We start from the raw sequence: 18,223 nt of genomic DNA, 5'->3' as shown, positions 1-18,223 counted from the left end.
TACCTCTTTAAAATCCGTCGCGCCATCCAAACAGTTTTTCCAGGTTTCTGCAATACTAGATATGAAAGAGTGATGCGCTCATGAGCAGCCTGGGCGACAGCATCAGCAGCTTTGCTCAGTGTCCTCCCCCTCACACCCACTGTCTAGGCTCCTGCGCACAAGCTTTCTCACTGACTTGGATTTTAACATGCATGTGAGGCCCTGCCCCTTGACCTCAAAAGAAGAGTGTGGCCAGGGGGCTGAAGGTGGGAGCAGGGGCGCTGGCAGACCTTCACTAGAATCACAGGAGAGTGAAGCAAGCCCGCACTACCACATGCACACTGCCCCATGGAAGGTACACACCACACCGCACCACACCAACACATGTACACTGCACATGGAAGGTGCACACCACCACAAGCACACTGTCCTATCCAAGGGGCACATCCTCAATTAGAGCAACTCTCTGTGGCTCCAGAAAAGATCAGGTCAAAAATGTATGCTGGGATAGAAGGGGACTTTGCTTCCTTTTTCTATTCTGGGAAGCAAATGCTAATCATTCAGATGTGTAAGCCAATTTTAATGCTTTTACCATAGCAGAATTATTAATAAAATTTGGGTAGACTAATCTAATTGCCCAAATAAAAAAATAACAATTTAAATAAATTGTGGTATATTCTAAAACATGACACAATAATTTTTTAAAAGTCATTGTTTTAAAATATTCTTCAGAGTATGACAAAGAGCTGCTCAGGCTGACAGGTCAGGAGAAAAATCTGATATTTAAAACTCTGCCCCTAAGCCAGGTGTGGTAACACACACCTTTAGTCCCAGCACTTGGGTAGCAGAGGCAGGCAGATCTCAAGAGTTTGAGGTCATCCTGGTCTACAGACTGAGTTCTAGAATAGAACTATACAGAGAAATATATAGAATAGGCTATACAGAGAAATCTTGTCTTTAAACAGAATGAAAATCTGTTCCTAGGGCTGGAGAGATGGCTCAGTGGACCTGGGATCGATTCCCAGTACCCGCATGGCGGATCACAACTATCTGTGACTCCAGCACCAGGACATCTCCTGGCTCCTGTAGGTAGGGCACACACATGGTGCACACACACATATGCAGTCAAATACTCAGACATATAAAATAAATTAAAAATAATATAAAAACATGTTTCCCTATATATACATTACTAAAGCTGGAAAGAAAGGACATATTTATGAGACAGGGTCTCACTACAGCCTGGCCGTCCTGAAATCTCTGTAAAGACCAGGCTGGCCTGGAACTCACAAAGATCCACCTGCCTCTGTCTCCTGAGTGTTGGGGTGAAAAGTGGATGTCTTCAGGCCTGGTTAGGCTTTACATTTTTTGCATTTTTGTTTGTATCTAGTATTTTAGACCAAGCATACTGTACATATATAATCAGAAAGTGTTCAAAACGATGAGGTCGTTTATCAAACCTGTTGAACATCCTGTCTGCATTATCAAATCTTCCATTCTGTAGACACAGCATATACTCCGGAGCTAGACGGGGAGAAACCAGGGTTAGATTAGACTGTAGAACTGTCTGCGAATCCAAGTGCAACGGTGGATGGTGCTGGAGCCTTACCTATCCTGACGAGGTAGAAGAGCACATAGCCCGGCGAAGAGTAGTGACTCCCATACATGAACTTCGGCTCGGGCATTTCCTGGTATCGTGTCTGCAACGTAAGAACAAAGAGCTACGTGTTACCTGTGAGACAGGAACCGACCCGAGGTGTCAACCCTGAGTGGAGCTCCTGACACGCTGTTCCTTGTCCCTCTCTATGAGTTAACTGTGAGACAGGAACCGACCCGAGGTGTCAACCCTGAGTGGAGCCCCTGACACGCCGTTCCTCATCCCTCTCTCTGAGTTAACTGTGAGACAGGAACCGACCCGAGGTATCAACCCTGAGTGGAGCCCCTGACACGCCGTTCCTCATCCCTCTCTCTGAGTTAACTGTGAGACAGGAACCGACCCGAGGTATCAACCCTGAGTGGAGCTCCTGGCACGCCGTTCCTCACTCCCCTCTTAGGACTAGCAGAGGGCTGGCGAGAAAGCATCAGTGACGAGCAGATAAGCATTCTCGTTTTCTAGGCTTACACTGCTGATGGAGCTGACATCCAACTAAACAGAACTGTGTGCACCTCTTTTGCAGTTTATCAAAGATTATCTTCATAAAAATAATTCAAGCTTCCCAAATTAAAGACAAATACAAACACACAGAAACAGTTAGCTGGTCATGGCAGGAAGGGGCTGAGGACTCCCTGCCACAGCACACCTAAGTCTAGGGGCGGGGCTTCAGTCACCAAACAGGCATAGGCTATGACTTATGAGGTTGCTTAGAAGCCACGAGCCCCACATACACACCAGCAGTCTCTCCAGCCGTTCCTGATTTAAGGCTCCCACTGGCTTACTAAGATCCCGGAAAGTTTCAGGATTCGACAAATCTGTAAACATAAACAATACACGAGCCAAGTTCATATTTGCTCTATGAAGTCGTTCTAAGAACAGAGATGAATCCACAAAAGTCAGAACCTATGTTATCTATACAGCTGCAAAATAAACAAATAAACCCCCCAAACTACCCTCACTCAAAAGTAACGCCTGTAGTGTGAGATGCCCAGAACAGAGACTGGTTAAAAACTGACTCTCTGTAGCAGACCAGATGGGCTGTGGGTAAAGACATCCGCCATGGAGATTGACAACCTGAGTTCAATCCCTGGGACCCGCATGGTGGAAGGAGAGCACTGACTTCCACACGGGTCCACCATGGCACATGTGCACCCACACACCCAAACCCCCATACACATACAATCAAATACATAACGTCATTTGAAAGTACTTTCTAGTAAAGAACAAAGGCAGCCCAGTTCCAGGGAAAACTACAGAAACAAATATTTTATCCATCTTCTTCCACTAAAGTTTACTTTCTATGTCTGCACTACAGTGAATATTTTTTGTGACATTAGCAAAAAATAGTAATATTTGTTTGTTTTTTAGACAGGGTTTCTCTGTGTAGCCCTGGCTGTCTTGGAACTCACTCTGTAGACCAGGCTGATCTCGAATTCACAGAGATCCGTCTGCCTCTGCCTCGCGGGTGCTGGGATTAAAGGTGTGCGCCACCACCACTCAGCTACATACACAAAATTAAAAAACCCAGGATTTGGAAATCAATTTGTTATCACTTTCAATGACATAGGGTCAACTCACCAAACTGCCAAAAAGAACAACTTGATCATAATATATAATTTTAAAGTGTTATGATAAAACTATAATATTATCAAATTTTAGAAAAATTATTTAAGGTAAGAAGAAAGAAGTTCTGATGTCATAAAAAGAAAGTGTTGATAGTTCTGAGTGTCAGTGTGAGTGCCTCCATTAGTAAGACGTTTCTGGGCGTGTCTTCACAGGCATGTCCTGAGACAATCAGGTGAGAAGGACTCTTACCTGATAGGTGGATTGATCCTTTAGCTGGTCTATTATACTATGTCAGTGTTACGAAGCAGGGAGAAATGGAGGCAGGGCCTTTGGAGGAGGAAGGCCCCAGGGGGCATGTCTTCCAGCCTACATTCTATCCTAGCCCTTAGCACTGTTCCCAGGTTCCTGCTATCCTGCTTCCTGGCGCTGCCTGATGTCCCTACCGTGATGCACGAGTCCTTTGAAATCATGGCTAAGACCAATCTTGCCACCTATATACTGTGGCCTTCTTGGGTATTCTGTCATGGTGACAACACAGAAGCCTGAGGAGGACCACTATCTCTCAGCATCCGCCTGGGATGACTTCCCTTTCCTCCTGTGGTCAGAGATGGCTGATTCTTTCATTAAAAATTTCAATGTGAATTTAAAATAATAAACTAACCTAAAATTTTGAGTGAGAAATTTATTTGGCACTTACACATAATAATAGGAAGACTGAATTAAAATTATGTACACATTTCCTATGTATAACCTTCACGAAGTGGCAAACATACATAAAACACTATTTATACAACATTTGCACAATATTTTGAAATGGAAATTGGCACCCTTTAGTGAAAAAGCTGAAATGAGCTCTAATTTGTTCCTATAATCCGACATGCTATAAAATAAAGCGCACCCTCCCGCTGGGAAGCAGGTCCTCACCAGGGTCCACGCAGGACAGTGCTCACCTAACTCCGGGCTGGAGTAGTCATTTATTATCCACGGAAACACGGGGTACTGGGAGAGGTCGTTGCAGCTACGGTCGGCCAGGTTGTTGAGGTGGAGCAGGTACTGGTAGTTGGAGAGGTGCCCGCGCTGCCACTGCAGCATGTAGCTCTCCGCAGTGTGCTCGGCAGCGTGGTTCTCTGCGGGAGAGGGTGAGGCCGGCACTGTAGGGTGAGGATCACCAGCCAGCGGCTGCTCAGTGTGAAGAGTGGGTGTCTACTAATTAGTGTGAAGAGCAGGCTTCTGCTCAGTGTGAAGAGTGGGTGTCTACTAATTAGTGTGAAGAGTGGGCGTCTACTTAGTGTGAAGAGCAGGCTTCTGCTCAGTGTGAAGAGCGGGCGATAAAGAGGTTATAAGTCTACTGAACTACTACTAAATTCACTCCCAAAAACTATATAAAAAACTATTAGACTATGGAGTGGACATATAAGCATTATGTGGCAATGGCTGGCAATTACACAATGAATAATAGATTCTATCAAATGTGCCGAGTTTTGATGAATTTTTAGAAACCATGGCCATTTGTACACACTTCCCCTTGTTTTGTTTTGTTTTTTAATGAAGCCAGGACAAAATATTGAACTTAATTTTTCCTAGGTTCTGAAGACATAGACTATTGCCAATGTATCAGTAGCTACATATCATCTATAAAATCATATGTAAAAAACCCCACAAAACTGCCAAAGAAAAGGGGGGATCTTGTAGGACTAACTGTTAAACCAGAACAACCAGGAATGCCCTCGGGAGAAATGGCCTCTCAGTGACATCTACAGTTTTAGAAGGGCCGGAATGGCTCAGCTGTCCTACAGATGGAAGGATTTGCCATTTTGTTTAGAAAACTCTGCTTTTCTGAACCTAAGATCTCTTTACTGGACACACCAGGCATCTTCACTCATACGCTGTTTCACTAGGTATGCAGGTATTTTAACTTCTCATTAGCTACCAGGAAAGACTTCAAAACAGTGAAACTTTTCTTTTTAATTTCTAGCTCTTAGAACCCTCTGGAAAGGATTAAGCAAACTTAGAAATGAGCTCAGACAGGAGTGGCAGCTGGAATGCAGACAGAGGGTGTGGCTTTGACTGCAGCTTTAGTATTCCCTAACATACTAAAGTAGTGAGTTTTCTACTGTTGTCTTATCATTTTAGAAAAATAAAAGACACCTGGACTCAGAAGATAAAAACAAATGCATACTAAATCTCTGCTCATTCACTATGTTAATGTCCGGGCTAAAATGTAAGTCTGCTGGAATAAAATCCTTCCCAAGAGAAAGGAAAGACATCCTTCACCACACATCTGGAGAAGATCTCACTGCACACCAGAGAGAAACAAACTAGGATGTATTAACAAAGTCTCACCGTCCCTGTAAACGTCAGCCCTTTCCAGTGACAGGGCAACCATGGAGCTGAATAAACAGTTCACAGCTGATGAAAATGTGGGGGATTTTTCTGATAAAGGTGGAGAACTTCACATTTTCCAGCAGGATTGAGGCACTGTTCCTAAAGCAAACGGATTCCAGGCCAAGGGTGTGGAGCCAGGCATGGAGGACTCACCTGCTCCTCCCAGTGTGCTGGCTCTCTGGTGAAGAGCTAACTAGTGATTGCAAACACATCCTCATGTCTTACAAAAACCTCAGTTTTCATTTTCATAAATTAAATCATGCCATGGAAAAACCCTTGGGTGCTCTCTGTAACCCCTCAAGTTGGAAGTCATTAAAACAGGGAAGCATTTAAACTTATTCATTAAGAGCTTTCAAACACACAAATGAGCAAAATGAATTCACATTTCCCTCGTTTGTAGGATAATACATCTGAGAACCAAACAAGTAAAACTTTGGCAAAGCAATGCTTCTTCTCTTGTTGGCTGCCCCAGCTTCTTAGGAGCTGAGCTACCTTCACACGCACGGACAATAAAGGGGGGCCAGCCAACCTAGGTATGTGGCGATGTAGAAATAGAGGTCGTCTCTGTCTTGAGGTTCATAGAACTTTAGGTATATGTCGGAGCACAGGTCGTCTTCCGTACAAAACACTTCCAAGCCCTAAAGATTCAGAAAGAATAAAACAAATAGCTCCACGTCCATCCTTCAATCACAGAAGTACACAATCTTAGGTCAGCTAAGCATTTATGTGCTTGAGCCTTGCTCACATTTATAATCTGACTCAGGATATAAGTCACTATATTCCTGTGTGTTTTCTTATAAGATGCAAACATCTTATAAGGCAAACAAGGTGATTCTCTTTAGTACCAAATATGGTTACTGACAATAGCTTTTTACTCGGAAATTTAAAATTAGATTGCTAATGAACCCACATTTCATTCTTGCACATAAATATTTAGCTTTCTTGTACAAATTGAATAACTATGTGAAACAAATTAATAATCAAATAACTCACTCAATGATGGCTATTTTAAAGGACACTATAAGCTGAATGTTCTGGGCCATCTGGGCTGCAGTAGGCCCAGTCTCAAGAGAAAAGAAAAGAGTCAGTATACTGGACATTGTGGTGGCAAAGGAAGACAGGAGGCAGCCACAAGGAGGGTCAGGGGGTCCTGGGGCCCAGCTCAGGCTGCTGGACCGCACCGGCTGGGGAAGTCAGGCAGTTAAGTCCTGGGCTCACAGCTGTTTCATCTGTAATGTACAGAGCTGTAATGGAAATGTGTGGGGCTAACCCATGCTAATTTCTCCACTTTTACTCATGGCTCTTCTATACTGAGAGCACAAGATTTTCAATAGTATTTGTTTTCTGTAGTTTTCTACTGTCATTAGAAATGCACATAAAATAAGTAACAAAGTGCTTGAATTTCACAAATTAAAAGTAGAAAAATGAGCTAGTTATGATCTGCAAAAGGAAACGAATCTATACTGGTATCAGTTTAGAACACGTGGGAATCATCTCCTGGGCAGTGACTAACTTCTAAGGTGCACATGTGAGATAAACTGAGGGAGCGGCGGGAAGAACCAACCGTCTGCTTTAATGGCATCTCCTCTATGTCTTCCTCCCTGAACTCAGGCAAACTGCTGTGGCTGCCCTGCTGTGCTCTCCTGCCATACTAGAGAGTTATGGAAGGATCTTCCCAGGATTACCCTGAGAGCCGGCTGGGCCGCAGCGAGCATGCCTGGAGGTACACTGGACCCGCTCTGCCAGCACTGGTCTAGCCTGAGCCTAGACGCTCTGGAAATTCAGGAGGGAGAAACTCAAGGATTCTCTAGCCCTTTAGCGCTTGAACAAGAAGGTATTTCCGCAACAGACGCTGTTACTTCCCGAATCATCTTCTATCAATTGCCAGCTTCCACATGTCCACACACAGCACACCTGGGTCTTCAGGCCTGCTGCGGGGCCTGGATGTCAATCAGACACACTGCAGATCTGGCAACCTCCCACAGGGAGCTACACAGCATCTGTGACCTGAACTCACCAAAGGCATGAGGCCGTGCCTCCTTTTGTAAATGCGCCGGATGTCTTGGAGTGTTATCTGGACCACAGGTTTCTTTAAAAAGGACAAAGGTATTGTCAAGAGTCACCATTCAAATACAATTACAAGTTTTTCTTTTGTATCTTAACAGCAGGGAGGGAAGGAGCCACACGTCCACATAGCTCTTAGCCCTTCTCAGTAAATTCAGATATAATGGCACCCTCATCTTTCCGATTATTGCAAGGATTAGTGTGTGGTGTGGGGCACTCAAGAATGAGTATAATAACTATCAATAAGTTTGCTCCTTTAAAACATGTATTTATTTGTGTGTGTGTGTGTGTGTGTGTATCTGAGGATATGCATGCACCTATGTGAAGGGGCTATATGTACCTGTGTGTGTATCTGAGTGTATGCATGTACCTGTGTATGAGGGACTACATGGACCTATTTGTATGGGCGTGTGTGTGTGTGTCTGAGTGTATGCATGCACCTGTGTGTGAGTGGCTACATGTACATGTGTGGTCACGTGTGGAGGTTGGAGAAGGCATCAGGTGCCTTCTGCTATTACTCCCCACCTATTCTTTGGGGCAGGGTCTCTCCCTAACCTATCTCGACCTGGCTCAGAGCTGAGATTATAGGTGTGTGGGGAACACTGGGCTTTGAGGGAGCTCGGATTCTAGATCTGGTCCCGATAACTGAGAGCACATGTTCTTAAATGCTAAACCATCGCTCCAGTTCTTAGTTTTGACCTACGAGTTTACTTTGTACTAAGATCCCTTTTAAAAAAAAAAAAGAATTGTTTTTAATTTCCTTTATTACAGAGTTTTAAACCTCATAAATTACAATATAAGGCAAGACTGTTTCTTTTTTAAAGGAAAATGTATTCAATTCTCTAAAACTTGAAAAGAATAGTAAGAGAGAATCAAGATTAGAAAATACTGTGTGCTCAGCTAAAAGGCAAAGCTTCTATATCCCGGTTCCCAGGTGACAGGAAAACCGGGTTCTGCAACAGTGACAAAGGCCTTAAAGACCCCGATACAATCCAAGAAGCCTGTCCAGGGTTTTGGAAAAATACACTGTGTCCCCTGAAGCAGTACTGCCAGACATTTTTTCCACAAATTTTTTTTTTTAACAAAAATAGTAGTAGTAGCCAATATGGGAGAACACCATGCCAGTCAGCCATGTGCCAAGTCGCTGGAGGAGCTGACCAGTATGTGCTGCCACCTAGTGGACAGAATTGCTACAACACCTTGTCTGTCCAGTTTGAGACCAACACCTAGCCTGGAGAATGACCACAGAAAACACTCTCTGTCGGTTAAAAGGCCTGGTCAAATGGCCCAACCCTGTGACCTGAGGGGTCACATAGATCCAGATGTAGCATCTCTCTCTACACGAGCACACGCTGGCTATGAGAAGCTCACATGAGCACTGGAGGAAGACAGTCTGTAATGAAGGAGAAGCAGGGCCACCTTGCTCACACACAGCAAGTGCGTACCGGAGACCTGTTTCTCATTCACTGCCACGATTTCTTGATGTTTTGCCTGGTGCTTCATAGACGGATAAATCTCCCTTGATGGGACCAGAATCAGGAGAGGTGGTGTTTCTCTACACACCACCAGGAACAAGGTCCTTCAGAATGACTGGATGCAGATCAGAGGACACTGCATTCACCTGAGTGTGCACCCAACCCCAGACGGACTGGGAAGCCACACTGCTACACGGGGCTACCAAATGACTGTGACCGTCCCCAGAAAGTGAGGAAAATAACTCAAGACAGTAATTTTGACGTCAGGTCCTGAAAAATTGAACTGAAAGACAGAAGCAAAAACTGTACAGGACCCCCTGACCTACGCATGCTGCCCCATGACCTATGGACTTAGCCTGTGACCTATGCACTCGGCTTGTGACCTACACACCGGGTGTCCGTTGAGAGGCTGGAAGTACAGGTTGGTGTCTGTGATGCACACGTGTCCCGGATTCGTCACCAGAGGCGTCACCATCTCAGCCTTGCACTCCATATGCAGCTTCTCAGAAACATTTTGGAACCTGCAAAGATGTTTTGTAGCAAAAGTCAGGAAAGGCAGAACCTGACCTATTCTCTCGGCTGAACCATGGTGTAAATTTGCCTGCTATGCATCTGAACACTACAATCAATACGAGAAAGGTGGGAATATAAATTGGCTGCTTAACTAAGGTTGACAGTCTTTTAGACAGAATAATGGAAGCATGAGTTTTATTAACAGAAAAGAGTACATATCACAGAAACAACCCCTCCCAAAATGAACAGTCCTGAAGCTAGTCCTACACCCATGCAACATCCTGCCTTTACATGGTTAAGACCTTGCAGAGCACAGACACCCTCCTGTTATCCCAGCACTGGTGAGGCTGAGGCAGGAGCACCCCGAGTTTCAGAGCAGCCTAGGCTACAGAGCAAGACCCTGTCTGCATTTACTGTATCAGGTTTTTAACATATAATTACAATTACTTGAAGGTCAGTTTGATACAAACATACAACCACTCAGAGATGCCTTCTCTACTCTGCAAATGTTTAACTTCAAAAAAAAAAATTCTTATTTGTTAATTTAGAAAGTAGTGCAGAAACAACTAAATTACCAATATTCTAGGGCAATTACTTAGTTAAATAACTGGATTAAAAGTAAATCTCATGTGCTAGGGAGTGCAGCTCAACACTAGAGTATATGCTATCACTCAGAAGCCCCAATTCAATCCTGGTACCAAAGACAAGGAAAGGAAGAAGTACAGGACAGGGCACTAGGACAGTCTTCTCTAAGAGAAGACGCTGAACTGTTGGAGACCTTGAGGCTCTTGCCTAACAATCACAACCAACTGGTAAGTTCAACAATCCTCATGAGTTCTTAGAACCAACAGAAAACCAACAGAGGGTGCAGAGGCAGTTGAATGACCTTGACTTCAAGAAGGAAAAGAAGAGACCAACAGGCTATGGCAAGAGGAGGGTGGTCTCACGGAAATAATGAAGTCTGTAGGCCAGGACAGGGCCAGAGACAGGAAACTAATTCCATAACAATTGCTGTCAGCCTTAGCGCCTCTCCAGCAAACAAAGGGCACGGCAGCAACACAGCCACTATGGTGTAGACACTGGGAACAGCCGGTATAGACACTGGGAACCACTGTCAGCTGAGCGCTATACAAACACCGACTCAAGAGCTACCAGAAACAGGAAATATTCACCAAGATCCAGCATACACTGGCTATAAAACAAATTCAAATAAATGCCAAAAAACTGAAGCATAGAACAGAGTTTCTGATCAAATAATATTAATAATCAGCAACTGTAAGACAGTTATCCAATCCTCGACTGTGTGAAGAGTAAGCCACATTCTTCTAATCACCTATTGCTTAAAAACAAATGGCCAAGTTAGTTACAAAACAACAAAGAAACCTGGGCTGGAGCACTTTCGAGGGAGGCAGAGAGCTCTACTGTGACAAACCAAAGGGATGCCCACTACTGCAGCCTCGCACACTCACACACTCTCTCACACTCACACACACACACACACACATATCCACACATTGCAAAAAAAAAGAAGACAAACTGGGAGTGTGTTTCCTTCACAATGCTGAGGAGACTGAAGCAAAATGACTGCAAGTTCTAGGCCAGTTTGAGTCAGATAGCAAGGCCCTCTCTCAAAATAACAGTAATGATGATGTTGGTAACAGTAGTTAATAATAATAAACTATATTACGTACAATCCCTAAGAATACTTTATATTTATATACCTTTTTCTCAAAGTTATACATAAAATATAAAAAAAGAATATCACCAAGTCTCATTCTTCTGGTAAACACAGGATCATAGAACACATCCCAATCCCTTCTATGAGGTCAGCAGAACCTTGCACCAAAACTATCAGAGAATGACAGAAAATGTACTGCATGTGGATAGATGCAAGAGCATCTGATAAAATGTCCACGAGGCAAGAGAGAGGGTCACACACCATGATCTTAAATAATATTTTTACATGAATACAAAGTTCATTTAACATTAAAAAATCCATACAATTTATAATATTAACAACAAATGAGAAAATGATGTCCAAAAATATAGAAAAAATATTTGACAATATTCTGTACCCTTTACTTAAAAAGAGAAGTCTCGGGGAAACCGCCGTTTTCCAGGAAGGACTGCAAACATGAAAACTGTGGAAGTTTTGCTAAAAACCCATGTGTGAACTTAGAGGAGGAAAGGTACAAGGCCAATATTAAAAAAAAAAAAAAGAATGTATTATGTTTCTATACCAGTAACAAACATTGGGAAAAGGAATCTCAGCGGCATCAAGCAATACCTAGAAATGTGCCAAGGAAAGATGGCAACATGTCCACACCAAACACCCGGTGCTGGGGAGAGCTCAGCGCAAACGAAGGAATTTCTATAGAATCCTTCATTTCAAAAACCTAAAGCAATTTTACAATAAAGAACTTTTAGAAATCCTTTGAGTGAACATGAATTTGGAGCTATGTGTCGGAAGAGATGACAAGGACGGCAAGGAAAGGACGTCCTTTATCACACCCCTAAGTACCGGCAGGACACTGACGTGATGTCCTGCAACTCAGTGTCAACAATCCGAACAACTACACTCAAGCATCCAAACACGCACATACATAATACAGAGCGATGTGCTGTCCATGTGTGCGCTCCCCCACCCCCCTCCAAATCTTTAGTCCCCTAAGTTTCTTATCTACAAGGACACAGTATTTGCACAAGCTGCAGTCACCTCCTTTGCCTGGTGAACTGGCATAAGGAGATGACTTAGAATAGCTGATGCCCTCCAAGTGTGGCACAGAAGCTGCCTGACTGCATGGCTGTGGGACAGTGACGAGAAAATGGTCTGAATAAAACAAACACGCACGCCGGAGCAGCGACGTGGACACGGGCATGGCCGCATCTGAAGCAGGCTGGAAAGACATCAACAGACACACGTCATAGGATGTCTGTGCTTGTTATAGGATTCTTTCAGCCTGACAGAATTCGGACCCTTTCAACATAAAAAGTAGGGAAATGTCATCCTATTTCCTCAATAAGAGGCGAATGTTCAAAAACGTGACGAAAGCTATGCTCGCAAGTTTGCTTTCCCCTTTTTAGAAGCGGTGCTCATGACTGGAATATTTCATCTCACACTGCAAAGACGCTTCCCTAAATCCTCAGCATGACATTTCGGGTTCTGGAAAAACAAATTAAAACTTACAAAGTGAACTACTCTTTAATTTTCTTAATATTTTTATTTCATTTTATATATATGAGTTTTGCCCATATATATGTCTGTGAGCGTATGTGCCTGGTGCCCTAGGAGGTTAGGTCTCCTGTAACTGGCATTATAGACGGTTGTGTACCACAAAGTTATCAATAGTTACAGTGAAGATAAAGGAATATAGATGAATATTGTTCTAATCTGCTGACCTGGTCTGTCACCTGACAACCCTGTTCCCTTTAAGAGACAAGGTCCACCCACTTCCAACTTCACCTCCTCCCCACATACTCCCTTCCCAGTCTGCCCTTCTTCTTGAGAAGCAGCTTTTGCCTCTCCCTCTTCTCCCCTCCTTCTCCTCTTCCCTTTGCCTTTCATAACCCACTAAATAAACTCTTTACCCCAGCTCTCTCTGCATGGCCTATCTGTCTGTCTCCAACCCACCAGGGGAACCACCAAGGCCTCAGGTGACCTGCCTGGGACAGACCTTGGGTCCCACCTCTTTATAAATGATAACAAATATGAAATGAAAACATAGGCAAATAGTCCACATTTAAGGCAAGAAAAAATAAGAAACTAGAATAAAAATAAATAGCACCATTATTTTCAGAAACTGTATTGCATACTTAATAAAGACAAGAAAATCAATGGGAAAACCATTAGAACAATAAGTATACTCTTTTGGTCCTTGTAGGGAATGATAGGCAAGTAATCAATGTAATTTGAGGGGCCTAAGAAAGACTTGCTCAAACTGACAGCTAAGCTAAAATCAGAAGCCCAGTTAGCCAGAACCAAAAGTCAGGAGGGTCCATGTTCCAAGCATGAAAAACAAGGGGCTAAGATGAAGGAAGAGAGGAAAGAGAACGAGGGAACAAGAGACAAAGGCTTAGAGGGCAGAGAGCAGGTGAGCACCAGGACCTTGCTCCCTCTGCAAACAGCCAGAGCCCAGAACTCAGGAGAGCCAACAGCCACCTGGTGCAGTGAGCAAGCCCCGCCCCAGGAGGCTGTGGCAGCAGGTCCCTGTAACTGCCAACAGCCAAGTGACAGATGTTCTTTACACAGACACAATTTAGTAGGTCATTAGGTGGGGGTGAAGCAGAACTGAGGCAGGAGACTAGCATTGAGAAGATGGACTCAAGGTTGCTATGGCGCACTGGGGCAAGCCCAGTGGGTAAGACAGGTGGGCTGGCTGGAGAGACGTCAGTTGGGGGACGGACAGGCTTCTAAGTGGCAGATATCAGGAAGAAGTTACCGTTCCTAGGCTGGCCCGTTCCTAAGACAAGCAGGTTTGGAATAAGATGATGAAAGTCGTGCTGGGGCCAGAACCAAAGTCTCACATACTTAGTTAAGAGCTCCCCGCACGCCAGCCCACCTCCGTTTTGAGCACGCTGAGAGAGGCCTACTGCATTCTAGTCAGAAAACAAAAATCTTGAAATCTTACCTGTTTTTGTCAAATGATGTCCTAGCCAAACGTGACTGCAAGATAGCTGTTATCTACGAAGAGAACCGTTTAAAATTACGGGCCTGAGTATAAGTGAGCTCGACAGAAGTAAACTTCTAGTCAAACAGCAACTGTCCAGGACACTCACCATGGCTGTTTGATCACCGAGTTTATCAAGACAGGATGCTCTGTGCAACTGCAATGTGATAAACACACAATTAGTTTCCCTTCAGACAGTAGCAGGTATTTCTTTAGAGGCAACGGAAAAACACTGATTGCTCTATCCATTAGTAACAGCAGGGATCAATTCTGATGCCTGTGGCTTCTCCTATTTAAGTTTCCAAATTCAAGTAAATCAGCATATTTAGAAGTAACAGTTGTCTGGGTAGGATGAAATCCCTGTTCCAGGGAAGGAGAGGCAAGAGGGAGGCCAGCCTGAGCTACCTGAGCCCCTGCCTCAACACAAAAGTGAAACATGGAGGCTTCCAGCTCACTCTGCTCTATGCTCTGTGGGTGTGAGACCTCCGAATGGCTGGCTTACCTGAAGCAGCGTCTCCACAACATCCTCCACCTTCCCAGAAACTTCCAGTTCAAAGGCATACTCCATCTTTCCCTGGTGGAGACAGAAGCAGTGTGTCATCCTGCTGCAGTTAGAGCATCTGCAGAGCGTCCCCAGAACTGGGCGCCTGGGAGCCAGAGCCAGGCTGTGCTGTCACTCAGGGCTCTCTATGCGCCTGCACTTGGCCTGTTCTTCCCGCTCTCATTCCCCGAGGGTGGGGTTAGTTTTCTGTGGAGTCTTTCCTTCTGTAACGTAGATGTCTAATTTTCATGCCTCTTACTGCTGCTCTGCTCCCATCACCCGGCATTCTTGTTTTGTTTTCCTTTGCCATGCAATGTTTTCAGGTTTCTCTTTCCATTTCTTCGATGCACTGCTGGCTTGAGAATGTGCTGCCTAACTGCACCATCTGTGGCTTTCCAGTCCTGTTTTCTCCTCGCTGTGGTGAGGCAGGGATTTCAGTATTCCCTTTACTATGGCTTGCTTTGTGGCCTAACATGTGATGTGTCTCACTGTGGGTGGAACGCTCTGTCTCTATCCCTGAGCTCCCCTGGCCTGCAGTGCTGGCTCCTGGCTGGTGTTCTCTCTGCATGTGCTTACCACTGTGGACGGGGTAGAAATCTCTCTCTGTCACTGTGCTGATATCTAGTTCTTCCTCAATATTCTCCATATACTGAGGTGCCCTGAGGACAGGGACACAATACATGACGGCTAACATGTCAACTTGATTGAGCCACAAGATGCCAGGACATTTCATTAAACCTTGTTTCTGTATGTCTATGAGGGAGTATCTGAGTAGAATTAACACCAAATTAGTGGACTGACTGAAACAGACTGACCTCTTTAGTGTCTAGGTCCACGGAGAACTACAGATAAAAACCTCGCCTTTGTGACACCTTCCCGCTGGAATGTGGGCTTCCCCTCCCTCAGACATAGACTCACCTCACACTGTGGGCTCTTCAGAGGTTGAGGTCTCAGTCTTTATCACCCTCACATCGATCCCTTGTAATAAACTCCTTATATCTAACACTATCTGTCTCAATCTCCCCATGTACCGTGCATAAACTATACATAAACAAATGTAACACCTGAACAGTCTATGTCTTCAGAGAACTCTCACAAACATTGATATCTATGTGCCTGGCACTTGAAATACAGGTCTGTCCTTCAGATGGTCTCAGCAGAGCTCCCGAGGAAGGGCACCCAGGAGTGCTCTAACTTGAGAAAAGGGTCGTCTATTCCCCATGGGTTTTTTTGCCAAGATGCAGAGGCAATACCACAACAAGAGAAAAGTCACGGGGAGGAAGGGACAGACACTCACACACAGTGGCCAAGCCCCTGGGTCACCGCACATGTGAGTTGTCCTGTCTCTAAGACTGTCTCTCAGCAGTTTCTGTTTCGTAAGTTGCTGGGTAAGAGACTGCGGGCTGCCTGCTCCTGGAGCTAAGCATGCAGCCTAGACTGGCAAGAGACTGTGGTTTCTCTCATTCACAGACGCATCCCTATCAGGAGCTGGCTCCACCTCCTAGTCCTATACAGACTCCTTTAGTAGGAGTGCGCCTTCCCCACACAGTACGCTGCAGTGAAGTAAAGCAACATAGGTGTGTTCAAAGACATGCCTATGCCTCCCTGTAAACGCTCTTAACTTCCACCAAATTAAGACTTTATAAAAGTTTGTTATCAAATATGGGGTAATTTATAAACTAAGTATTTCTTGAATGCTCTTAAAAATAAATTTTCAGGGGCTGGAGAGAAGGCTCAGCGGTTAAGAGCTCTGGCTGCCCTTCAAGAGGACCCAGGCTCAACTCCCAGCACCCACATGGCAGCTCACAACTGTCTGTACCTCAAGTTCCAGATGTGACACCCTCACACCAATGCACATAAAATAAAGTTAAATAATTAAAAATAAATAAATAATTTTTCAGTGCTATTAGGCAAAAAATTCTCAGCGGTACACAGTAAATATGCTTATCAATTTGTACACTCTGACTTCAGTTCCTTCCTTCCTTAGTAAGATGTGTTTATTTTTATTTTATATGTGTAGTTATTTTGTCTGCATACATGTCTATGGAGCATGTGTGTGCACTTCCTACAGAGGCCAGAAGAGGACATCACATCCTCTAGAATCAGAGTTACCATGCATGTAACATGGTTTTGAGCTGCCATGTATTAACAAACCACAGTGTTCTTAACCCCTGAGCCATTCCTCCATTTCTTTCCTTTCTAATATGATCACTAAGCTTTTGCTATTAGAATTAAAGGCTGTGGATCCCTTGGGTACTTTTGCAATAACTGCTAATAAACTTTGAAGTACTCAGTGTTTACCATATTTGATTAAAAATGTTAATAGAACCATAAAAGTCTTACTGCTCAAAAATCACTGCATAAATGTCCAATAATATATGAAAAAGTTGACTTACCCGTTCTATCTTATACGGCGCCACAATGTTGTGCTCTTTAATGAAATACACCTGAGAAAGGCAAGAAACACTGAAGGAACCAAGTTGTCAGTGTGAAGTACCCTAGAGACACTATGAATTCAGTGTCCACACTGTCACACAAGCTCCTGCTGGAAGGCTTTATGTTTTGCTTGTCTTCAGCACACACCCAGATTGTGAGGCGCTCTTGGCAGCCTGGTGCAGAGCAGCAGGGGTTCAGAACACCCTCAGGGTCTCCTGGCTCCACTCTTGACCCTCCCCAGGTTTCCAGAGCACCCAAATGAGGTCACACACTCTTAGCCGCCCAGTGCTTTTCTCATTTGCGACAGTGCCCTGCTCCTCGGCCAGCCTCCTCTGGGGTGTGCTCTGCTCTGACCCTTTGGCCCGCACCTGCTCAACTCCTACATCCCACGGTCACTGTTGGCTCGCGTGGCTGGCACTGCTCAACGGCTTTCTCTCTTTCTAACCACGTGGTCTTAAGGAGCAGAGCATCGCAACATTCCCTAGTGTGCCCAGGACACTTCTGTCCTGCTCTTCCTTTTCTTCATGACATTTATCACTGACACAGAACGAGAGACTTCCCCCTCACCATCCATCTCCCCTACTGAACATATGGCTTAAAACTAGTATTTATACATACACACATAACACACACACACACACACACACACACAAACATGTTACTCCAACAACTAAAACTGAAAGCAAAACTTTGTACCAAAACCTTTTCTGAGACTTGGTGAAAGTACTGACATACAAAGCTTAAAATAATCCTTGAAAGAGTAGCTTGCCCTGGGTGCCCCTTGATTTTGAATTGATTTCATCTGAGATCTCCTGCTAACACTACTAAAAGAGAAAGGATTCTGGGCTGTATTTCTAAAGCCAAGTTATTAAGCCTTTACTAAGATGAGCAATTCTCTAAAGAAAATGTTACTTTTAACTAAAAAAAAAAAGTATCCTTTCCT

General features: G+C 44.3%; 1 protein-coding gene across 2 annotated transcripts in view; it reads right to left on the bottom strand.

Moving 5' to 3' along the window:
• The window catches only part of Nsmaf (neutral sphingomyelinase activation associated factor), a 53,202-nt gene that overhangs the window by 18,776 nt on the left and 16,203 nt on the right, over window positions 1–18,223 (bottom strand). For both annotated transcript variants that reach the window (XM_085677032.2, XM_048420749.3), the window contains exons 6-17: window positions 17,241–17,291; window positions 14,806–14,877; window positions 14,413–14,460; window positions 14,265–14,317; window positions 9,515–9,644; window positions 7,602–7,673; window positions 6,114–6,222; window positions 4,150–4,326; window positions 2,369–2,448; window positions 1,589–1,679; window positions 1,440–1,503; window positions 4–55 (exon numbers count right to left, since the gene is read on the bottom strand). In XM_085677032.2, coding sequence (XP_085533158.1) covers window positions 4–55; window positions 1,440–1,503; window positions 1,589–1,679; window positions 2,369–2,448; window positions 4,150–4,326; window positions 6,114–6,222; window positions 7,602–7,673; window positions 9,515–9,644; window positions 14,265–14,317; window positions 14,413–14,460; window positions 14,806–14,877; window positions 17,241–17,291 — 999 coding nt within the window. The remainder of the gene's footprint in view (window positions 1–3; window positions 56–1,439; window positions 1,504–1,588; window positions 1,680–2,368; window positions 2,449–4,149; window positions 4,327–6,113; window positions 6,223–7,601; window positions 7,674–9,514; window positions 9,645–14,264; window positions 14,318–14,412; window positions 14,461–14,805; window positions 14,878–17,240; window positions 17,292–18,223) is intronic.

Source organism: Myodes glareolus, chromosome 16 (genome assembly GCF_982192425.1).
Source record: "Myodes glareolus chromosome 16, mMyoGla1.1, whole genome shotgun sequence".
Lineage (NCBI taxonomy): Eukaryota > Metazoa > Chordata > Mammalia > Rodentia > Cricetidae > Myodes > Myodes glareolus.
This window is presented reverse-complemented; position numbering and strand designations above follow the sequence as displayed.